Raw genomic sequence first — 25,586 nt, forward strand, 5'->3', positions numbered from 1 at the left:
GACTCTCGCATGACTGAAGACCCACAGAACAAGATAAGTGGAACTCTCTTAGACCCTGGACTCCAGCTCAGTGGACCCAGGGACAGAGTTTCTCTGCTTGCTCCCACCAACCACAGGTGACAAAGGGATTCTAATCAGGAGCTCCACCCTACCCTGCCCTGTCTGCTTCCATCAACCACCCAGGGATCGGATTGCGCACAGAAGACCCACCCTACCCAGATAAATACCCCACTGGCAGACTTCCACTATCGACACTACCTCCACTACCCAGCCGTCGCCACACTCCAGACACTTTCCAGACCCGCGCGGCCGCGCGACACATCCTAAGACACTAAATGCCCATCTTCTGGAACTGTTGTACCACATTTGATAGGGTTCAAATATGGTAACACCTACAAGGTGGATTAGAGGTCGCCCCCAAAGCCTCTTTCCCTCTCGAAAGACTGGCAAGCTACCGCGAGTATTCCGCCCGCACGGAAGAGCCTGGCAAGCTATCTGTTGTGTATTCGATATTCCTAGGGAATACTCTCACAAAGTCGAACCTTAGTGCTTAGAACCTATAGGGTTCTGATGGCTGAGAGGCTTCTGTACAGAAACGACCTGGGGCCCACTACAGAGCCCCCCGTTGGAGAGGTAAGAGAACAGCTGAAAAGTGCTCCTTCAGTCAGCTAAGAGAGATGGGAGTATATGTACTGTGGAGAAGGGGGAGAGGAAGGAAAATTCAAGGCAGGGAATTTGTAGGGGACTGGAAAAAAAGAGAAAGGAATTCATGAAAGATGAAAGAGATTTTCTCTCTTTTCCCTTCTTCCCCCTCTCTCACTTTCCTTCAGTATTAGTATAGAATCTACACGCTTCAGTTTTCTTCGTGTTTTCCTCTTGTACTTGAACCATGTATGCTATGCACCACCTTGAAGACTGCCCTGGGATAAAGAAATTGAGCTCTCTCTGGCTCAGCTTCATCAAGGTCAACAGCACCAGATCTTAGGGAAAGTAGGTGCTTTGGGATTTAGCCTTGATACCCAGTCTACATACCTGTTCCAATAGCGGGGAGGCAAATGGAGGAATAATTTCGTTTTTCACATTCTTGCATAACACAGGAAACTGAACTCTTGACATCTTTTCCACCAATGACATGAACTATATTCTTACATCTCAACAATCCACCTTCAGTAACAATAAAATCACTGTTGCTCTTCCAAGCTGGGAATCACACACACAAAAGCACAAAATTAGAGATATATTCTTTGATTGCATTAAAAAAATCTACTCTGGCAAATAAAGCAAAGAATAGGAATGAGATTTATGAAATACTACCTTTATAAATATTTTGCTTATCTTCTTGCTTTGATTGTGAGTTTATTTTTTGTTTTAATGCTTATTGGAATTCTTTAGTAAAATCTATAATTTTAAAGATGAATACATTGTTGCTCTATTCCAAACTCTTTCCCCAGACTCTCCACAGCCTCCCAAATTCAGCATCTGCTCACAATTTAGTATCCCAAATAGCACTGTACCTCACCTTGAAGAGAACATTGCATTTTCACCTCTTTTCCAGCACTTTTCAAAACTGCTTTGGAGACACCTACAGGAAAAAAATCAAGATGGTTATAAACATGAGTTAAAAAAATCACTGAGATCACATAATAAATAAGTGCTGTATTATTATTATTTTTGCTTTTTCGGTCACACCCAGCGATGCTCAGGGGTTATTCCTGGCTCTGCACTCAGGAATTACTCCTGGCGGTGTTTGGGGGACCATATGGAATGCCGGGGATCGAACCCAGGTCGGCCGCGTGCTACCACTGTGCTATCTCTCCCGCCCCAGTGCTTTATTATTTTAATGCCTTTGTTGTTATTAGAAACCCTAATATATGTATATTTGTAATAATAGAGGAAAACTGATAAAATCAATATGAGAAAAAATCAGTATGGATATGAAAATCAATAAAACTAACATGAGAAAAAATTATAAGAAACCATGCTAAAATTATTCAAATAATTAATTAATTAATATGTAATAAACTAAAGCTGTAGAAACCACTTTAGGATAAATTTGGCTAAAGGAATTGCTTTTCAAAGATTTATGGTGACTATTGCTCCAGTCAAACTCCTAGAAGCAAAGCACCTGTTTTGAGATTAAATGTGCCTGATGTTGAATTTACAATCACATCGGCCTCTTCCTTGGTGATATCTCCAGTGGCCACCTGGAAGATAATGGGACCAATCTTCATTTGATGTGTTCCTTTATTAGGGTTAAAGACTAACCCACAGAAACCTGTGAAGGAAACAAATGGAATCAATAACCAAACTGACAACAGAAAGAGTGACCTGAGTCTCAGGTGGGATTCTGACATATTATCTTCTTTCTGTTAATCACCTTTATCCTGGCCATGCCCTTGATTAGGGAGGCTCTGTTTTGGGGGAAAAATTGTAAATTGGAGTTCATATGACTGTGCAATGCTGTGACACTTAAGGAGAAGTTAGCTTGCTGGAACCCATCTCTCCACTGATGCACAAATAGAAAAATACACTGACATGAAATACATTGAATGGAAGGCAGACTGGAGACAGGAATAAAGCTAAAAGCATCAAGCTGTACAGGAAAGAGTTTCCCATCCTGCTCTGCTTGGAATTTCCCTTCTATCTTTCTTAACTTTGACCCAGGGGTGGCATATCTGCACAGCAGGTAGGGCATTTGCCTTGCATGTGGCTGACCCAGGTTCAATTCCTCCATCCCTCTCCGAGAGCCCGGCAAGCTACCAAGTGTATCCCACCCGCAAGGCAGAGCCTGGCAAGCTCCCCATGACGTATTCGATATACCAAAAACAGTACTAACAAGTCTCACAATGGAGACGTTACCGGTGCCCACTAGAGCAAATTGATGAGCAATGGGAGGACAGTGCTACAGTGCTACATCATAGGGGGCACAGATAGCAAATTTCTCTGAGAATTCCAGTATCTGTGGCCAGAGGAATGAGCAAAAGGACCTGAGGAGCTTTAAGAGCATGACAGGGGATCCTCACTATTTCCCATATTGTTTTTCATTTTTCATTCCAGGCCTGACCAAGGTAATTACAGTTGCAGAAGCCCACTGTGGCTATATGGTGAGTTTCAAACTCTGCGAGACATATTGTATTTCTGTAGCATGTCAGGGCAAAGGACAATTGTAGTTCTAAAACTATATTTCTCTGTGTGTAAATTCACTCTTATTTTTTGGTATCTTATCTTTCTCAGTTTTTCAAAGGACAGCTCTATATACAAAATTATTAACAACGGAACAGACAAGTTGTAGTCAGAGAACACTGATAGAGGAAATCCCTGAGCTGTGATACTGGGCATGGTGCTCACCTAGTAAGTGTGAGAACTGAAATAAATCAACAGTTCACTACAGAACTGAGCATATAGGGGAGACCCAATCAGAAAAAATATTTTAAACTTATTTTTTCCTTCTCTGTCTCTCTTTCTTTCTCTCTCTCTTTTTGTTAGAGATGTATGAAAAATAATAAGCCGTGACTATCTCACATGCTAAATTAACTGTGAGGACTTAATAAAGATATTAATTTAACCCTTAAGTAAAGACTAGATATATTTTAACTGTATTATATATTGCATAATAACATGTTTCATGTAAGAAATATTATAGTGAATATCTTGATAATGAATTACAGTGAGACCCTTTTTCCTATTGAACGCTTGTATCCTATGATATTTCTTGTTCTCTGTATTTTTAGACCCATTATAATTCTTTTTAAAATTTTATTTAAATTTTTTTTTACTAAATTAGTTGTTCATGAGTTGGTTTCAGTCATACAATGTTACAACACCTGTCCCTTCACCAATGTACTCTTCCTATCACCAATGTCCCCAGTTTTCCTCCTTCCATCCCTGCCCCAAGTCTGCCTATACAGCAGATATTTTCCAATCAGAAAATCTTGAGAATGGGAAGTGCATCCCATACAGAAGATGAGACAGCATTTTTAGCACAAACTTAACTGGTTAACTCTGTGTTAAACTAAAAAAAATCAACCTTTTCCAAATGATAACAGTGTCCAGGTCTCACAATATACTATTTGGCCCATATACCACTTGGCCCGTAATACAAAATTGTCATTAAAGAACCAGGAAAATGGGACCAATTCTCAAATGTGAAAATAAACAAAGGCTAATCGCAAAATGATCCAGAAGGTTGGAATCACCAAAGACTTTAAAACCTCTTCTGAAGTCAAAGTAAATATTAGAATAATTAATAAGTCACTGTCACTGTCCTCCTGTCGTTCATCGATTTGCTCAAGCGGGCACCAGTAACGTCTCCTTTGTGAGACTTGTTGTTACTGTTTTTGACATATCGAATACGTTACGGGGAGCTTGCCAGGCTTTGCTGTGCAGGGGGCATACTCTCAGTAGCTTGCCGGGCTCTCTGAGAGGGGAGGAGGAATTGAACCCGGGTCAGCTCTGTGCAAGACAAACGCCCTACCCGCTGTGCTATCGCTCCAGACCAATTAATTAATTAGTTAATAAGTAGGTACAGAGAAATATAAATTATAAAACTGGCATATTATAATTTAAATATATAAAATTATGGGGCAAGGGAGTCAGTACAGCATGTAAAATGCTTGTCCTAACTTGGCTGCTTCAGATTCAATCTCTAGCACCCTATATGGTCCCTCAAGCTTCATGAAGAGTGATCCCTGAGCAAAGAGCCAAGAGTAACTCCTGATCACAGTCAGATGAAGCCCAAGACCAAACAATTTTTTAATGTATTGCATGGGCTTAAGTATATAGTAAAGAGTTAACGAAATTGACAGGAAATCATTAAAAATGATCAATATGGAACAGGTGAAAGAAAAATAAAAGATCCTAAGGGACACTAACAAAAAATTTAGGGTTATAATAATGATAAAGTAGTGTTCTTGCTTTGTATGCAGCTGATCTGGGTTTGATCCCTAGCACCACATATGATCCCTGAGCACCACTCTCCAGAGTGATCCATAATTTAAGCATTGACCACCACCATATAGGTTGGGAGCGATAGCACAGTGGTAGGGCATTTGCCTTGCACGCAGCCAACATGCCGACACGAGTTCGATTCCTCCGCCCCTCTCGGAGAGCCCGGCAAGCTACCAAGAGTATCTCGCCCACACGGCAGAGCCTGGCAAGCTACCCGTGATGTACTCGATATGCCAAACACAGTAACAACAAAGTCTCCAATGGAAACGTTACTGGGCCCGCTCGAGCAAATCGATGAACAACGGGAGGACAGTGACCACCACCAGATGTGGTCCCTCATCTCCAAAAGATTTAGTATTCATGTTATTTAGAGCCAGACAGAGAGAGGGAATTGATACCTAAAATATTTATAGAAAAAATAGAAAAATCCACAAGTTTGATAGAAGAAATATATATCCTCTGATCCAAGAGGCTCTATACTGAAAACAGGATAAATTCAAATATATTAATAGCAAATTAGAGAGAAAGTTTTGTTTGGTATTATTCCTTTAATCATTTAAAGCCTAGTCTGAAAACATATGTTCCAACTTATAAAACAGTCAGATCTTAGAAATTAGTATCTCTTGAGCCAGCAATGTGGGACAGTGGTAGAGGATCTTGCCTATCTAGCTAGGATTTAGGTTTGAACCTTGGCATGACAAACCATAACAAGACAAAAGTGGAAGAAAAAAGGAAAAAAATAACAATTAATAGTTTATTAGTATTTAAACATTCTCTTTACAGAATATAACTTGGCTGTGTCCTCTTTGCTTCAGACTACAATAACATACTTAATTACAAAATTTTTTCTCCATAAGATCATCACTTGTCACTGTCCTCCCATTGTTCATCGATTTGCCCGAGTAGGCACCAGTAACATCTCTATTGTGAGACTTATTATTTCTTTTTTTCGCATACTGAATACGTCACAGGTAGCTTGCCAGACACTGCCGTGTGGGCGCAATACTCTCAGTAGTTTGCCGAGCTCTCCAAGAGAGATGGAGGAATCGAACCGGGGTTGGCCCAGGTCGTCCGCATGCAAGGCAAATGCCCTACCTGCTGTGCTATCACTCCAGCTCAAGATCATCACCAGTAACTAAAAAACAAACAATACCAAAAAATGGATTGAAGAGCTGAGCAGAGTCTTCCTAAGAAGAGTAACAGATAGCCAATAGATATAATAAAATATGCTCTTCATCATCAGGAAAATGCAAACCAAAATAATAATGAGATCCTCACACATAAAAAAGAACTAAAACAACTAGTGTTGGCATGAATGTGGGGACAAAGGAACCCTCACTTGCTGTGTTTGGAAATGTTAACTGGCTCAACCTGTTTATATAGCAATATGGAAAGCACTAAAAAGCTTGAGGATTGAGCTTGCATATGACCCAGCAATTCCAATTTCTGGAATCTGTTTGAAGGGCCTCAAAATACTCTTTCTTTCTTTCTTTCTTTCTTTCTTTCTTTCTTTCTTTCTTTCTTTGTCATATGGATGATTTATTTTGGACTTATACTGAAAACAAAAGCAGCAAAATCCAAAATAAATAAGTGAAAGCTCATAACTAAACTTCAAAATACTATTTCTAAAAGACATTTGTGCCCTCTAAGTTCTCTGTAGCACTATTTACATAGCAGTCAAGATCTGGAAACAAGCAAGTGAAACTACTGGGTAAAGAAGTCGTGATATACCGCCCAGTTTTCTCCCTCTCCCAGGTAAATCAATATTCAAACCTGGGACTTCGCCTTCCCTGCACACACGCCCCAGGAGTCCTCTGGGACCCTGGGCCACCCACCATCCCTGAGTCCCTTCCTTTTCTTCCCCAACGCTGCGCCCGGTTTTCTCCCTCTCCCAGTTCTGTACCCCACCACACCAGGTACCCGTAGGGGCGTGGCCTCTGCAGAAGTGGGCGTGGCCTCTGCAGAGGTGTAAGTGGCCTATTTTGCGGATGGGGAACACTAACACAGCCGCAGGTAAGTTACCCATACCCAGCAATCTCTGGTAACATCTCAGTCTCCATACCACCACACCAACATGAAGAAACAATGCAAATCCTCACCACGAGGAGAGGATGATGAAAAGACTTCAGAAACCTCAATAGGTGTTACTCAATAATGGGGTTCTCTGATAAAGAATTCAGATATGAAGTAATGAAGATGTTCAATGAACTCAATGTAACAGTGAGACAGATATCCAGTAAATTAAAGGACGACATGAAAGACATGATCGAGAATACAGGAAGAAATGAGAGCAGAAATTGGAAAGCAATGCACAGAAATGTCACGAATAAAGGATTTGGTAGATGAAATAGAAAACTCAGTGTGTGCTCATAATAGTAGAATGGCTACAGCTGAAGACAGACTCAGTGAGCTGGTAGATGAGCTGCAGGAAGCAACAGCAAACAATGGCAAGAGACTTCAAAGTAGCTCTACAGTGAATCAGAGTCCTAGGGGATGATTCCAAGAGAAACAAAATTAGAATCATCGGACTACCAGAAGGTCAGGGAAACAATCAAATGAAAAAGTCCTGGTTAAAGAAATCATTGCTGAAAAGTTTCCAGAGCTGGACAATGCAGGCATCCAGATTCAAGGAGCACGAAGGGTGCCAGCTAAAAGAAACCCTAACAAAAACACTCCAAGACATATCATAGTTAGAATGATACGATGCCACAGATAGAGACACAATACTGAAAGCAGCAAGGTCAAAGAAGGAAATCACATACAAAGGAGTACCCCTTAGATTCACAGCAGACCTATCAGAGGAAACCCTCCAAGTCTGAAGGCAATGGTGGGATATAGTGAAAAAACTCACTGAAATGAATGCTTCACTAAGAATACTCTATCTGGCTAATCTCTCACTCAAACTCAAAGAAACAGTACACTATTTTCTGGATAAACAACAGCTCAGGAACATCATAGACTCAAAACCAAACCTAAAGGAAGGGCTAAAGGGGCTACTGTAAGACAAGACAGACCCTTACAAGAAAAACAAACCCTTACAGAAACCTCATAACAATAATCTCTCTCAACATCAATGGTCTAAATTCACCAATTAAGAGACACAGAGTGGCAAAATGGATTCAGAGACAGGACCCAACATTCTGCTGCCTACAAGAAACACATCGGAACAATCAGAACAAACACAGACTCAAAGTCAAGGAATGAAAAACTACCCTGCAAGCAAACAACCCCTAAAAAAAGCTGGAGTGGCCTTACTAGTATCGGACAACATAGATTACAGGTTGAAAAAGATTAGAAGAGACATTGAAGGCATTTTCTATTAATGAAGGAATATGTAGAGCAGGAAGAAACTACACTCCTAAACGTATACACACACAATGAGGGACCAGCCAAATACTTACAACAACTGCTAACAGACCTTAAGAAGGACATTACAAGAAACACAGTAGTAGTTGGAGACTTCAACACCGCCTTATCACCCCTGGATAGGTCAAGAAGATTAAAACTCAGTAAGGAAATAATCGCTCTGAAGGAAGAAATAGAAGACAGAGGGCTAAAAGAGGACTTTATACTCCCCCCAAAAAAGAATACATATTCTTTCCCAGTGTACATGGAACATCTTCCAGAATAGACTATGCACTGGGCCACAAAGCATACCTCACCAGAATCAGGAAGATAGACATTATATCAACTATCTTCTCAGACCATAATGAACTGAATAGAAATTAACCATGTACAAATGCAGAAAAACAAATCAAACACCTGGAAATTAAACAACTCAATGTCGAACAATGAGTGGGTCAGGAAGGAAATCCAGGAAAAATAAAAAAATACCTGGAAACAAATGAGAATGAAGACACGAGCTACCAGAACCTGTGGGACACAGCTAAAGCCATGTTAAGGGGAACATTTATAGCTCTGCAAGCATTTCTCAGGAAGGAAGAAAGGGTCCACATAAACAACTTGATTTCACAGCACAAGATCTTAGAAAAGGACCAACAAAAGGAGCCCAAATCAGGCAGAAGGAAAGAGATCATAAAACTTAGAGCAGATATCAACGACATGGAAGCCCAAAAAGCAATCTGAAAGATCAGTGAAACCAAAAGCTGGTTCTTTGAGAAAATAAATGAGATAGATAAAACACTAGCAAGACTCACAAAGAAAGAGAGAGAGAACCCCAATAAACCAAATCAGAAATGAGAAGGGAGGTATCACAACAGAAACCAAAGAAATTCAAAGGATCTTCAGAGACTACTTTGAAAGTCTTTATGCCACAAAACAAGAGAAACTAGAAGAAATGGATAAATTCCCGAATTCCTATAATCACCCAAGGTTGAATCAAAAAGATCTAGAATATCTGAATAGTTCTATTAATATCAAGAAAATTGAACCTGTAATCAAAATTCTTCCCAAAAATAAAAGCCCAGGTCCAGATAGATTCACTAGTGAAGTTTTCCAAACATTTAAAAAGGAGCTATTCCCAGTCCTTCTCAAGCATTTCCAGGAAATTGAAGAAACAGAAACACTCCCAAATAGTTTCTATGAAGCTCATATCTCTGTAATACCAAAAGGAAACAAAGACACCACAAGAAAAGAAAACTACAGGCCGATAACCCTGATAAATACGGATATGAAGATTCTCAATAAAATATTAGCAAACAGAATTCAACAACTCATCAAAAAGATCATACACCATGACCAAGTGGGATTTATACTAGATATGCAAGGATGGATTAATATTTGGAAATCAATCAACATTATCCATCATATCAACAAAAGAAAAGATATAAACCCTATGATCATATCAATATATACAGAGAAAGCATTTGACAAGATGCAGCACCCGTTTATGATGAAAACCCTCGCCAAAATGGGTATAGAGGTGACTTTCCTCAATGTAGTTCAAGCCATCTACCATAAGCCTATGGCAAGCATCATCCTCAATGGGAAAATCTAAGAGCCTTATCTTAGTTAGATCAGGGAAGAGACAAGGATGCCCACTCTCTCCACTGTTGTTCAATATAGTACTGGAAGTACTTGCAATAGTGGTTAGGCAAGAAATAGATATTAAGAGCATTCAGGTAGTAAAGGAAGAAATCAAGCTCTCACTATTCACAGATGATATGATACTATAATTAGAGAACTGTAAAACCTCTACCAAGAAACTCCTAGAAACAATAGACTTGTATAGTAAAGTTGCAGGCTATAAAATCAATATCCAAAAGTTCATGGCTTTCCTATATGCAAATGAGAGAGAAGAAAGTGACATAAAAAAAAACCCTTCACAATTGTGTCCCAGAAAATCAAGGACCTAGGATTCAGCTTAACTAAGGACGTAAAAGACCTGTACAAAGAAAACTGCAAAATGCTAATTCATGAAATAAAAGAGGATATGAGGAAATGGAAAGATATCCCCTGCCCGTGGATTGGGAGAATTAGCATTGTCAAAATGGCAATACTTCCCAAAGCATTGTACAAATTCAATGCAATCCCTATAATGATACCCATGACATTCTTCAAAGAACTGGAGCAAACACTCATATGAAATAATAAGCAGCCACGAAGAGCTGAAGGAATTCTTGGGAAAAAGAAAGTGGGAGGAATCAACCTCCCCAACTTCAAACTCTACACAAAGCTGTAATAATTAAAACAGCATTGAACTGGAACAAAGGCAGAGCCTCAGACCAATGGAACTGGGTTGAATATACTGACACTTCCCCCAAATATATGATCATCTAATCTGTGATAAGGGAGCAAGAAATGTGAATTGGATCAAGGAAAATCTCTTTAACAAATTGTGCTGGCATACGAGCAAGTGAAAACAGAGATAGATAAATGGGACTATCTTAAACTAAGAAGCTTCTGCACCTCAAAAGAAATAGTGACCAAAATACAAAGACAGTCTACAGAATGGGAAAGGATATTCGCCAAATACACATCTGACAAGAGGTTGATATCAAGGATATACAAAGTACTGGTTGAACTGCACAAGAAGAAAACATCCAACCCCATCCAAAAATGGGGCAATGAAATGAACAGAAACTTTCTCAAAGAAGAAATCAGAATGGCAAAAAAGCACATGATAAAATGCTCTACATCATTAATCATCAGGGAGATGCAGATCAAAACCACAATGAGATACCATCTCACACCTCAGAGACTGGCCCACATTCAAAAGAACCAAAGAAACCGATGCTGGCGTGGATTTGGCGAGAAAGGGACACTCCTTGACTGTTGGTGGGAATGCCGACTTGGTCAGCCCTTTTGGAAAACAGTATAGACGTTTCTCAGAAAATTAGAAATTGAGCTCCCATTTGACCCAGCAATACCACTCCTGGGAATATATCCCAGAGAGGCAAAAATGTATAGTCGAAGTGACATCTGCACTTGTTTGTTCATTGCAGCACTCTTTACAATAGCCAGAAACTGGAAGAAACCTGAGTGCCCAAGAACAGATGACTGGTTAAAGAAACTTTGGTACATCTACACAATGGAGTACTATGTAGCTGTTAGAAAAGATGAAGTCATGAAATTTACATACAAGTGGTACAACATGGAAAGTATCATGCTAAATGAAATGAGTCAGAAAGAGAGGGATAGACATAGAAAGATTGCATTCATCTGGGGGATATAAAATAACAAAATATGATATTAATACCCAAGAATAGCTGAGATCAGCACCAGGAGGATTACTCCATAGCTTAGAGGCCAGCTGGGCATTCTAGGGGAAAGGGCAGCCCAGATAGAGAAGAGAGCACCAAATAAAGGGTGTTTGGAGGATCCTCCCAGGAGGGGAGATGCATGTTGAAAGTAGACTATGGACTGAACATGTTTGCCACTCAATGCCTCTTTTGCAGACCACAACACCCAAAAGGAGAGAGAGAACAAAAGGGAATGCCCTGCCACAGAGGCAGGGTGGGATGAGGGGGATGGGGGTGGGAGGGATATTCCATGGTGGTGGAAAATGGGCACTGGTGAAGGGATGGGTATTTGATCATTGTATAATTGAAATCCAAGCACAAAAATTTGTAAATCTACAACTGTACCTCATGGTGTTTCACTAATAAAAATTAAAAAAAAATTGTGCTGGCATAACCGGACAACCACATGCAAAAAAATGGGCTTAGACTTTGACCGAAGACCATGCATAAAAGTCAGATCAAAATGGATTAAAGACCTCACCATCAGGCCAAAATCCATAAGGTACATTGAAGACAAGATTGGCAAAACCCTCCATGACATTGAAGCTAACAGTATCTTCAAAGATGACATGCCACTGGCCAAGCAAGTGAAAACAGAGATTGACAAATGGGACTATCTTAAACTAAGAAGCATCTGTACCTCAAAAGAAACAGTGACCAAAATACAAAGAAAGTCTACATAATGGGAAAGTATATTTGCCCAATATTCATCCGACAAGGTGTTGATATCAAGGATATACATAGCACTGGTTGAACTCCACAGGAAGAAAACATCCAACCCCATCAAAAAATGGGGGCAACAAAATGAACAGAAAGTTTCTCAAAGAAGAAATATGAATGGCAAAAAGACACATGAGAAGATGCTCTACATCACTAATCATCAGGGAGATGCAAATCAAAACAACAATGAGATATCATCTCACACCACAGAGACTGGCCCACACCCAAAAGAACAAAAGCAAGTGATGTTGGCGTGGTGTGGTGAGAAAGGGACCCTCTTTCACTGCTGATGGGATTGCCAACTGCTTCAGCCCTTTTGGAAAACAGCATAGACGATTCTTAAAAAATTAGAAATTGAGCTCCCATTTGACCAAGCAATACCACTCCTGGGAATATATCCCTGAGAGGCAAAAAAGTACAGTCGAAATGACATCTGCACTTCTATGTTTACTGCTGCACTGTTCACAATAGCCAAAATTTGGAAAAAACTCGAGTGCCCGAGAACAGATGACTGGTTAAAGAAACTGGTACATCTACACAATGGAATACTATGCACCTGTTAGAAAAGATGAAGTCATGAAATTTACATACAAGTGGTTCTACATGGAAAGTATCATGCTAAGTGAAATAAGCCAGAAAGAGAGGGTCAGACAGAGAAAGACTGCACGCATCTGGGGACTATAAAGTAACAGAATGGGAGTTGGACACCCAAGAATAGTTAAGTACCAGGGGGTCTTCTCCACGGCTTGGAAGCCAGCAGCACATGCTGGGGGGAAAAGGCAGCTCAGATAGAGAAGGGAACACCAAGTAAAGGATGTTTGCAGGACTTGCTCAGGTTGCGAGATGCGTGCTGAAAGTAGACTATAGATGGAACAGGATGGCCACTTAATACCTCTATTGCAAACTACAACACTGTAAAGGAAAGAGAGAGCAAAAGGGAATGTCCTGCAACAGAGGCAGCGTGGGGTGGGAGGGTATGGTGTTTGGGGGTGGGAGGGCTACTGGGATCATTGGTGGTGGAGAATGGGCACTGGTGTTGGGATGGGTACTTGAACATTGTATAACTGAAACCCAAGCACGAAAATTTGTAAGTCAGTCCTGATCCACATCACCTTGTACAATGCAAGTCCTATAGTACCGGGAATTACTTTAGTGTGTAGGTCAACTAAATGGGCCACATGTTTTTCTTGGTTGGTGTTGTGCCTGTTTAGAATGCAGGTTATGTTAGTTTCTAAAGAAGGTGAGTATACTTTCAGGGAATCTTAGACAATGGGGTCATCTAAGTAGTCTCCACATACGCGACAGAACCAGATTTGAAATTACGGTTTTGCACTTGTTAGGTAAGTGCTTTTAACTGGCTGGTCATTTTCTGGGTTCTTGAAGTTCAAAACGAGGTATCAACTCATCAAATGAGAAGCGCATACATCAAAAAAGATAGAAACAATGAGTTTAGGCAGGGAGGCAGATTGAAAGTGACACTGCTGGTGGGATGTAAGCTGGTTCAGTCTCTAGGAAAACAATGTGGGGATGTCTCAAAAATTAAAAACAAAGTTACGATATTACCCAGAAATTCCATTGTTAGGTATCTATTCCAAGAACATGAAAACACTAATCTGAAAAGGTATGCAGACATCTGGGCTGGAGCGATAGTACAGAGGGCAGGGTGTTTGCCTTGCACGCAGCCGACCCGGGTTCGATTCCTCCGCCCCTCTCAGAGAGCCTGGCAAGCTACTGAGAGTATCTCGCCTGCTTGGTAAAGCCTGGCAAGCTACCCGTGACATATTCGAATATGCCAAAAACAGCAACAATAAGTCTCACAATTTGTTGTGAGACGTTACTGGTGCCTGCTCAAGCAAATCGATGAACAACGGGAGGACAGTGACAGCGACAGTGATGCAGACACCTAAGTTCATTACAATACTATTGGCAATAAACAAAATCTGGAAATAACACAAATCCCAATGATGCATGAGCAGATATAAAAAACATGGTATACATACATAATGGAAATATTACTAAAAAAAGTCGATTTTTTCCTAAATATTGGATGAACCCAGAGGGTATCAATTAAAGCAAAATCATAAGGAAAAAGACAAAAACAGACAACTACATTCTGTATGTTACATAAAGAAACAAGCAAGAGATTTAAAAATGCCGAACAACAATAAATGCTCAGAGTCTGATAACAAAACAGAAGTTATACAGAGTGTGGGGAGTGAATGGCATAGATACATGGAGAGTTGTGGAGGAATACTGTCATTCTGTTGTTGGGTGGTGTGGTAACACTGTACCTCCCAAACAAATAAGCATTGTTCGCTGATGTCACCTTAATAAACACAATTTTAAAATGAAAAAATTTAAGGTAGTGTTTAGATTTAAGAAAAATTGCTAAATAAACAAATGTTTAAAGTAGCCCAATGATCCATGGGTATCTCTAACATGGATGGTTTTACTCTGTTTACTTTCTTATCATTGATTTTTCAAAGATTTGATGTCACCTATTCTAAAGTATGAGAACTGGGATCAAAGGAATTTTTAATTCTTGTTTTACCTTAATGATTAGTTTTGTGACTCTCTTATAGCTGCTCTCCAGCAAATGTGAGCAGACTGGTGAGTCCTCAATGACTAAAGGTGGTTCTGGTCTTCTGGTCTCAGCACTCCTAATCCCATGTATGAGTATGACTTCACTGTGGCCACTTTGTCATGCATATCCACCCGGTCTTGTAATTGTTTATTTAACACAGAATTTAAATGCACCACTGTGACCCAGTTACAGGGTCACAATGGTATATTTAAATTCTGTGTTAACACAGCAGAAATGTTCAGTTAAGCCACTATTCACAATAGTCAGAATCAGGAAAATATCTGAGTACATGAGAACAGATCACTGGTTAGAGGAAACTATGGTACATACACACAATGAAATACTATGTAGCTATTAGGAAAAATGAAGTTATTAAATTTTCTTATAAATGGATGAACATGGAGAATATTATGGTGAGTAAATTGAGTCAGAGGAGAGGGATAGACATAGAATGATTGAACATATTTGTGGGACATAAAAAATCACATAATATGAAATCAATGCCCAAGGACGATAGAAACAAGAGCCATGAAGAGTGGTGCATGGGTGGAAGCCTACCTCAAATGCTGAGGGAGAAGGTGGTTGGGATAGAGATGAGACCACCATGACAAATATAGTTGGAAATGATCACTCTGGATAAGAATTGCATACAAAAAACAGGTAAAGGAACAAACATGATAACCTTTCAGTACCTGTATTGCAAACCATAATGCCCTCAAATGAAGGAGGGAAGAGAGAGACAGAGACAGAAAGAGGAAAGTGTCTGCCCTAGAGATAGGCTGGGTATGAGGATGGCAGGAAGGAAACTGGGGACATTGGTGGTAGGAAATGTACACTGGTGGAAGGATGGGTGTTGGAATACTGTATGACTGAAACTTGACCATGATCAGCTTTGTACATCTGTATCTCATGGTGACTAAAAATATATATAAATAAATAAATTCTGTTTTAAGATGTTTGTATGAGGGACTGGAGGAAAGTATAGTGGATAGGATAGGGCGCTTGCCTTGCACGAGGCCAACCTGGGGTCATCCCTGGCATCCCAGATGGTGCACAAGAACCACAAGCAGTGATCCCTGAGTGTAGAGTCAGGACTGAGCACTACTAGGTATGGCTCCCAATACAAAAATATTTGTATAGAATGCAACCCTTTAAATTCTAATCTAATTAAAAATAGCATTAAAAATATGTAAACCTTATTCTGTATACGAACTTCATTAGATTCAAAACCCTTTAAATACAAAATAAAACATTATGAGACACAGACATTGACTTCGTAATTAAAAAGAAAAATTATTTTATATTTTATGCATGAAATATTGTTGTTATATTACTTTTTTAAAAAAATCCTTTTGATATTTGCCCAATACCCATCCGACAAGGGGTTGATATCAAGGATATACAAAGCACTGGCTGAGCTCCACAAGAAGAAAACATCCAACCCCATCAAAAATGGGGTGATGAAATGAATAGAAACTTTCTCAAAGAAGAAATATGAATGGCAAAACGGCACATGAACAAATGCTCTACATCACTAATCATCAGGAAGATGCAAATCAAAACAACAATGAGATATCATCTCACACCACAGAGACTGGCCACATCGAAAAGAACAAAAGCAACTGGTGTTGACATGGATGTGGTGAGAAAGGGACCCTTCTTCACTGCTGGTGGGAATGCAGACTGGTTCAGCCCTTTTGAAAAACAGTATGGATGATTCTTAAAAAATTAGAAGTTGAGCTCCCATTTGACCAAGCAATACCACTCCTGGGAATATATCCCCGAGAGGCAAAAAAGTAAAATCGAAATGAATCTGCTCTTCTATGTTCATTGCTGCACTGTTCACAATAGCCAAAATTTGGAAAAACTCGAGTGCCCGAGAACAGATGACTGGTTAAAGAAACTGGTACATCTACACAATGGAATACTATGCACCTGTTAGAAAAGATGAAGTCATGAAATTTACATACAAGTGGTTCTACATGGAAAGTATCATGCTAAGTGAAATAAGCCAGAAAGAGAGGGTCAGACAGAGAAAGACTGCACGCATCTGGGGACTATAAAGTAACAGAATGGGAGTTGGACACCCAAGAATAGTTGAGATAAGTACCAGGAGGTCTTCTCCATGGCTTGGAAGCCAGCAGCACATGCTGGGGGGAAAAGGCAGCTCAGATAGAGAAGGGAACACCAAGTAAAGGATGTTTGCAGGACTTGCTCAGGTTGCGAGATGCGTGCTGAAAGTAGACTATAGATGGAACAGGATGGCCACTTAATACCTCTATTGCAAACTACAACACTGTAAAGGAGAGAGAGAGCAAAAGGGAATGCCCTGCCACAGAGGCGGCATGGGGTAGGGGGTGATGGGGTGTGGGGGTGGGAGGGTTACTGGGATCACTGGTGGTGGAGAATGGGCACTGGTGGAGGGATGGGTACTCGAATATGGTATAACTGAAATCCAAGCACGAAAGCTTGTAAGTCTACCTCTGTACCTCATGGTGTTTCACTAATAAAAAAAAATAAATCAATAAGTAAATAAATGAGATAAACTAAAAACAATAAAGAGTTCTTTCATCTAAAGTGAATCATTGAAATGCTCACGTGTAGAATGAATGTACTGGTTTTCTATATATATAATATTATAGAATATAGGGAAAATAAATTGAGATGAAACACATTAATTGGAAATTAAATTTTGAAGATGAGTGAAAATTTGTAAAGTGAGTTTTTAGTGCTATAAAGTAAACTTTTGCATATATTTGAAGTTTCCTTAATAGGAAGTAAATTTTTTTCTACATCTAATGAGCAACTTGATGAACAATGGGAAGACAGTGCTACAGAGTTAAATAAAAATTTACTTGAAATTTTTGATCCTACACAGGTATATGTTAATTCTTAATTTTCCTGAATAGGAAATACATAAGAGAAATAATGTATTAGACAATAAAACATTTAAAAATAGGGTTTAATTATAAAAAATTACCAGAATTGGGTTCACTTGTACCTGAATATTTTCATGATCACTTGGTTGCAACAGAAAGTGGACCTCTTGTAAAGTTGTTGTTTGTTTCTTGCTACTAAATTTGACCACTTCTGACGGGATCAACTCAGCAAAAACATTTTTAGGAAAGCCCAAATTTCTTGTTTCTATTGCTGGAAATGTGACTGAGTTCAAGGACAGGTTCTCAGTGATCTCCAAACATTTTCTGATTATACCTTCCATGATCTGAAAAAGCAAAATCACACCTTTATACATCTATATTTTTAATTAGTCTCCAAGATGAGTAAGTTAAAACTGCAGGAAGTGGCTATAAAGGTGAAATCTACTAAGAAAGCAACATATTTATAGAAGAAATAACAGATGAGATCTAATCTACACTGAATGAAAGGAGAGTCCAAGGGCGAACCAAATTTCAGGAGACTGGCAAGTCAGAACCCACCTTGTGTGAATTATCGTTTGTCCAACTTGCAGCCACCACATGAAGCACATAAGGGCAAGGCAGATTATAGCCACCTGTTTGAAGAACTGTGCCGACATTCGCAGTCATGGTTTTTCCAGCTCTATTCAATTCCTTCTGAAGTTCTTTCCCGGCACTTTTCAAGAGGGCACGAGAGAGAGGCCCTTGATTAAGTTCAAGATCCGAGGAAATGGAATTGACAACAACATCAGTCTTAAAGACAAAAACAACAATGTGTTTTCAAACATTAACAAAAAATGTTCACCAAGGATTACTAGCGAGGAAGGAAAAGTAGGAAGGATTGTTTAGTTTTCAGATCCTAAAATAGCATTTCTAAGCAAAATTTTATTAAAGATAGTAATATTTCCAGGATAATAAAGAATATAAAAGTAATATTTAAGTTTGTGATGGTGATTTTGTGCACAGGAATTGCCTTCAATTACTTGTGTAGACCATGCCAGGTAAAAACTGAGTAGATATAGTTGTAGAGGCAGAGAGAGATAGGGAAGTCATTTGGAAAAGGGACAGAATGAGACCAGTATAGTAATTTGTGAACTCTAAGCAGATTAGTTTGGTCTTTAGAAAGCTTTTGGTGCAAAATTGTGCCAGTCAAGCTAAATTTAGCATCCAACTGAGCCAACTACTGGTGTGAGGGCAAAACTGATACCATAACAAGCTGAAGCTAACATTAAGTCTCAGCTAGGCCTCAGTTTCTGTTTCCCCAAAGCAGGACTTGCAGTTGCTGGTAAAATTCCCAATTGAGTAATTTGCCAAGATAAGGAATTGGGCAGTTAGGTCTGGCCGGTCATGAAGGGTCACTGCACCCTCCTTAGAAACTGTTACCAACCATTGCCTAATTGCGGATCACCATTGTAATAGGGCCAATGCTAAAAATAGACCAGTACGTAAATTGCTTCTTAGCTCTGAATCCTATATAAACTGCTTGTGATTTGGAGTCAGAGACCTTGTCAAGACTCCACTGTGTTGGATGAGACATGAAGCCTAGCTCGAGTTAGCCTTGGCTTGGGCTGATAATAAAGTTCCTTTTCTTTTGCATTATCATGTGTGGAACTGGGTCTCTCTGTGATTGGGGATCTGAAACTCGGGCATGACACTGGAAGAGTCCCACATAGATAGGAGCTCTGAAAAGTTTTTACAGCAGAACACTAATGCGAGCAGGTTAATAATAGCCACAGAAAAAGGGTAAAAGAATGTAGACAAGTGACTTTTCAAAGCACCTATGGGATGGAGAGATAGTACAGAGGTTAAGGCTTGCAGACTTGTACACTGATCACTCTGGTTTGACGCCCAGCACCACATGTGGTCCCACAAGCTCTGCCATGAGTGACCCCTGAGCACTCAGTTAGGAAGTGTCTCTGAACCCTGCTCTTTCCAGTCTCCCTCCTTCCCAGAATCCTGCCCCGCACACACACAAAACCAACCCACAACTCTGCATGAGTTATCAAGAGGTACTGAGGTGCAGGTGCTGTGACATCAGAAAAAGATGGATGGAGTAGAAGGAAAGGAAGCTATGCCTCTCAGTTCAGGGTTCAAGGAGGACGAGGAACAGAAATTGTTCCAATTACAAACTATTGGTAAAAAAGATGTACTGCTTATACTTTTGCAAAGACAAAAATTATTTTAAAACAATGAAGTGGACATCTACACAATGAAATACTATGCAGCTGTCAGGAAAAATGAAGTCATGAAATTTGCCTATAAATAGACGGACATGAAGAGTATGATGCTGAGTGAAACAATCAGGAGGAGAGGGACTGATATAGAATGACTGCATTCATTTGTGGGATATTTTATATATGTATATGTATATATACATGTATATACATATATTGGAAGAATAACATCCATGGCCAGGGAAAACAGGGGTTAGGAGGGCTGGTCAGTAGTTGGAACTAACCACAAGTCTGTGTGGGGCTGAGGGTAGATAAGATAGAGAAGGGACAGGTATGACAATAATAGCTGGGAATGATCATGCTGGACAAGATCTGAGGGTTAAAAGTAGGTAAGGGATATTCTTGATAACCTTTCAGTATCAATATTGCAAACCACAAAACGACAATGCCCAAAAGGAGAGAGAAGAAAAGCACCTGCCATAGAGGCAGGCAAGGGTTGGGGTGGGTGGGTGATGGGAGGGAAAGTGGGGACACTGGTGCTGGGAAATGTACACTGGTGGAGGGAAGGTGCAGGAATACTGTGTGACTGAAAGCCAATCATGAACATCTTTGTAATGGTCTATCTCACAGTGATTCAATTAAAAAGTTTTTTAAAAAGAATGAAAAAAAATGCAGTGGTTAAAAGTCTGAAAAGTCCAAATACAGGCTTAATCTCTTGTGACTTATGAGATGTACACAATTTATTTAACCACTCTAAGTCTTATTTCATCAAGCATAAATGATAAAATTAATAAACAAAGGATCCACCACATGATATCAAAAGTAAAAATGTGGATCAAAGCACTTAGTATAATGTCTGAATATGGGAGGTAAGCCAAGTGAGTTACTATTCTTTTACTATATTCAAACTTACTCAAAGCAGAACTCTAATTTAAAATCTTTTATTTAATTTTAAAATAAAAAATTTAAATTAAAGCAAAAAGCAGCTGAAACAGTTTCTACTGAATAACAAAAAGGGGGATGATCCTTCAAATGGAAGAAATTATCCAAAGTGTGTATCTGATAGGGGACTTGTGATCACAGTAATAATTTTAAACTAATAAGAGAACTGAAGTGGGCAAAGTCTCTGAACTATATAGCTGTATATGAACATGTATATGAGATAGTCTGTATATGTGATTATATAAGTGTATGTGATTATATAGTGAATACCTGTACCCACTTTCAGTTACTGCGGAAAATTGACCTATCTTAGTAAACACTTCAGTGAGGCACCAATTTTCTAAAGAAAATTATAAATAAACTGCTTATCTGTGGGGTGGAGTTTGAGGCTGCAGCACCCTGCTAGGTGTTCAGTGCTGGGAACACTCACCTTTGCACTCTGTACATCTCCTTTAACCATCAGGACCTTCAAGCCTCCTGGGACCCACAGAATTTGTTTGTTCCCATGATCTTTCCTCAATCCTGCTTGACCAGCACTTCGAACAGGAGGCTGGGAAGCAGTACCGGGCAGGGTGTCCTTTAATAGAGCATTTCCAAAATTGAAGGATACTTCTTTTTGTTTGCTGGAATGATTGGCAGGGTTAAAGGCAGGCTTGGGTTTACTTGGAGGCCAAAGAGGTCGATTTCCAGGTGGGCATTGAGGAATTTATTTTCTGGAAAGTGGACGGTTGGCAAAGTGAGTGTGAGAACACTTTAAACTGAGTTTCCACGGTTTCAGCAAAGGCTTTAACGGTTTTCTCAGCTGCATCTATAAGATAAATTTCCTTCAAGCTGTGTTGTTCTGAGTGAAATTGGAAGTACTCCATGATGGCCAAAACAGTGGCCTCCATACTCTGTGGTAAGGGAAAGCTCAGGACTCCACGGCGAATAGCAGGGATGGCGATGGACCAGTAGTTGTGCTCTTCAGCCAAACGCAGGCTTTCCTTCACAGCTCTCATTAACACGTATGCACACTTCTGGGCCTTAGCCTTCTCCCATCTGGGTCCGACTGCGTGGATCACGTAGTCATACGGGAGGTTTCCAGCTTTGGAGTCCACCAAAAAGCCGGGGAGGATCTTGCCCTGGCTCTTCACTATCCGGTCGCAGTCACGTTGGAGCTCAGGGCCAGCGGCTTTGGAGAGAGCAGCTGCAAGGCCCTTGAGGTGATTGAGATCCTCGCTGGCCGCATTGACCACCACTTCCACCGGAAACCAGGTTAGGTCGCCTTTCTGCACACTCAGTGACACCCCAGGGGACACGTCCATCCTGAGGTAGCACTTCTGGCCATCACTGCCACCTTCCTCCCTTTCTTTATTCTTCTGAAGTTCAACAAAGCAACCAAATAGCCTTTTCACCTCACTTTTATAAAACCAAGCTTTTTCCTGGAAGAGTTGTCTGGCTCCTGGCTTGTCAATCTGGACACTTCTAACACAGACTGAATCCCTGGCATGCTTGAGAAGGTTCATTCCCTCCCCAGCTTGGCACTTGGGACCAGTTAATGAAATACTCTTTGGGAAACTTTTTGAATTAAATTGTACCTGTACATTTTTCATGTTTAACTATTGCCAAAATACTTTCTTTTCTGACTTTAAATAATAAAAAACTAATGAAGACTTGACTTCAAACAATTTTGTGATTATTGTTTGTGTTTTCAGGAAGTCGAGCAGTGAGGTGTGAACTTGGTTTACTTCTCCTACACAGCCTGCTATGATGACTTTGGCGGAGGTTTCTGGAGTTAGGTCATGAATTATTACACATTTTGAGGAGGAGGAATTGTAATCCTGCAAACTGCTGATGAGTTCTTTCCATTTCTTGTTATGAAAAACTTTCCTGTCTTCAATCTTAATGCACTTATAATTTAAGGTACTCATCATTTGCTTTTCAGCTTCTAGTAGGTCTTCAGAAGAACAGCTGATTAAGAGAACAGATGTAGACTGTAGCTCATACAATGCAAAAATTTTCTGTGCTATAAAAAGAGACCTGGAAAAATCTATACAATTTACCTGTTGCAAAAACTGGAAAATCTCAGGGGGAACCGGAATGTTTTTCTGAGGCATGCTGTATACCTTCTCCTGTATTTCACACTTGACTTTATAAACATCTGCCTGGGGTCCTTTGAAGTACATGTGCTGAGCAGAATGATCATAAATAATCTCTATCTTTGGATAATTGGTGCGGATAAGCTCCAATGTCCTACTTTCATGCAACAGATAATACTTCCCTAGAGAAATAGTCAGTTTTTCTTCCAGATTTTGCTCTGCTCTTTTAATTTTTTCAGTGGTGCTTTGTATTAATTCTTTGACATGTGACTCAATGTTTTCTGTATCCTCTGATCTCCCCACCAAGGTGACAAGCTCCATAAGTGAATCAAACTCTATTGAAAGAAAATCATCTTTTACACTGTTCTTTATGATGTCCCACATGATTGGGGCCACCTTCAATGAGGTGATCTTGTATCTAGACCTGAGGTCAGAGAATGCTGTAGAAGCATCTTGCTGCCAGGTTTTGATTTTCTTCCTTCCCTGATTGGCCAAAGTGACTGTAGGTCTGATGGTAACTTTCCCACTGAGTTGGGACCAAGTTATCTCACAGTGACAACGTGCCATTTCATCATTTATCTCCCTAATCAGGTGATTATTTTTCTGCAAGAACTTCCATAGGAGATGGTCCAATGATTCTCTGCATGGTGCTGGAAGTTTAATCAGAGGCTTCTCCTTTCCATACAAGGCTGTGCCCAGAGAGGTGTAGTATGGAAACACTGAAAGCTGCACATTACTGAGGTCAACTTTCTTGGTCAAGATGGTGTCTAAAACTTAGAGGAAAGAAATATAATGTAATTACATTGTGTTATGTTTCCCATGGAAAACATAATCTTTCCTATCCTAGATATAAAACCCATGTGTGTTTGTAAGATATTTACATTTTAGTATGTTCAAAAGCAGCACTACCCAATATTATTTCCTATATAAGTGGGTTTTTTTGTTGTTGTTGTTATTGTCCAGTAAGTGATTTGGTGGCACAGATCAATATTTACTTCTTCCAGAGGTATATAGCACATAAATAAATGGTGGTAATTCAGTTAGAATCATTTAAATAACTTTAATATCTGCTTGAATGTATTCTATCTTTCTCTTTCTCATACACACAGAATGTATTCTCTCTCTCACACATACACACATCTACACAACTTACACAGTAAAGATTAATCAATTAACACAGCATAAGTTTGTTCTAAAATTAAATCGTTCTATCTTCAATATTAAAAAGCAACTACACTATTTGGAAGGTTTTTTAAAAATAAGCTGCTAAATGAGTGAAACTTTCTGATGCATTCAAACAAAATCCCAAGGTATGGTACAAAGAGAACTTGCAAATGAAGTGATCTTACCTAAGTGTTTTTGAAAGGTCACCACAGCAACTTTAAAATCTTGTATTATTTCTATATAAAAGTCATCACTGGACAGACCACTTAAATTTTCCACTAATAACGTCAATATTGTATCATTCACATTGTTCATGAGATTTTCAAATACAACCAAAGGAGAAAGAGGGTCTTTTGTGGTGTCTTCAGTGTTTTTCGATCTTCTATTGTCAGAGTGGGTTGTATCCAATTCTCCTGTTACATCTGATTTCGTGGACACAAAAAGTTAAATAGTCTTGGAGCGATAGCACAGCAGGTAGGGCATTTGCCTTGCATGTGGCCAACCCAGGTTCCAGTCCCAGCAACCCATATGGACCCCGAGCACCGCCAGGAGTAATTCCTGAGTGCATGAGCCAGGAGTAACCCCTGTGCAGCGCTGGGTGTGACCCAAAAAGAAAAAAAAAGAAAGTTAAATAGTTATAGCCAATCACGAAGGCCTTAGCAAAATAAATTCTCAAAATACCTGGTGCTCTCTCCCTTTCAACTAATTGGGTAACTCAAAATCAGGTAATAGAAGGCTATTTATTCAATTTACTTAAAAATAATTCAAAACGTAAAAACTTCAGAAACTAAGAAGAAGAGCTTTATTGAAAATAATCAAAAGGGGAATGCCTTGCCACAGAGGCAGGGTGGGATGGGAGGGACAGGGGCGGGGATAGGAGGGATTCCAATATCAGTGGTGGTGGAGAATGGGCACTGGTGGAGGGATGGGTACTCGATCATTGTATAACTGAAACCTAAGCACAAAAATATGTAAATCTACAACTGTACCTCATGGTGTTTCACTAATAAAAATCTTTAAAAAAAAAGTCAGGGACAGCTCCAGGCAGTGGTGAGGCTGGCAGGGCCTCCCTGGGCGATGAAAGGGGGGTGGGTGTGAGGGGGACTCTGCTCCAGCCCCAAAGCCCAGCCCACCCAGGTGGCCCAGCCACGACCTGCCCCATCCCGAGTGCCTGGCCTGAGCGGCACCGGCTACTGTTCCAGCAGCACCCACCCGGCTCACCTGAACTGTACCTCATGGTGTTCCAGCAGCACACACCCGGCTCAGCGGCTGTGGTGTCCCCAGGGGCACCCAGAGCAGGTGTCCAAGGACCTAAGGTTCAGAACCCCAGGCGCTGGCAGACAAGTTCCACACACACACAC

The 25,586-nt window shown here is 40.0% G+C and overlaps 1 protein-coding gene across 1 annotated transcript in view; it reads right to left on the reverse strand.

The window, feature by feature from the left end:
* Positions 1–25,586, reverse strand: part of LOC130035000 (protein mono-ADP-ribosyltransferase PARP14-like) — a 54,321-nt gene that overhangs the window by 15,224 nt on the left and 13,511 nt on the right. Inside the window, 8 exon segments of the mRNA XM_056126491.1 lie at positions 1,033–1,200; positions 1,520–1,582; positions 2,126–2,275; positions 16,162–16,183; positions 17,933–18,175; positions 18,390–18,620; positions 21,414–21,560; positions 21,736–23,834. Coding sequence (XP_055982466.1) covers positions 1,033–1,200; positions 1,520–1,582; positions 2,126–2,275; positions 16,162–16,183; positions 17,933–18,175; positions 18,390–18,620; positions 21,414–21,560; positions 21,736–23,834 — 3,123 coding nt within the window.

Source organism: Sorex fumeus, unplaced genomic scaffold, assembly GCF_029834395.1.
Source record: "Sorex fumeus unplaced genomic scaffold, SorFum_2.1 ptg000063l, whole genome shotgun sequence".
Lineage (NCBI taxonomy): Eukaryota > Metazoa > Chordata > Mammalia > Eulipotyphla > Soricidae > Sorex > Sorex fumeus.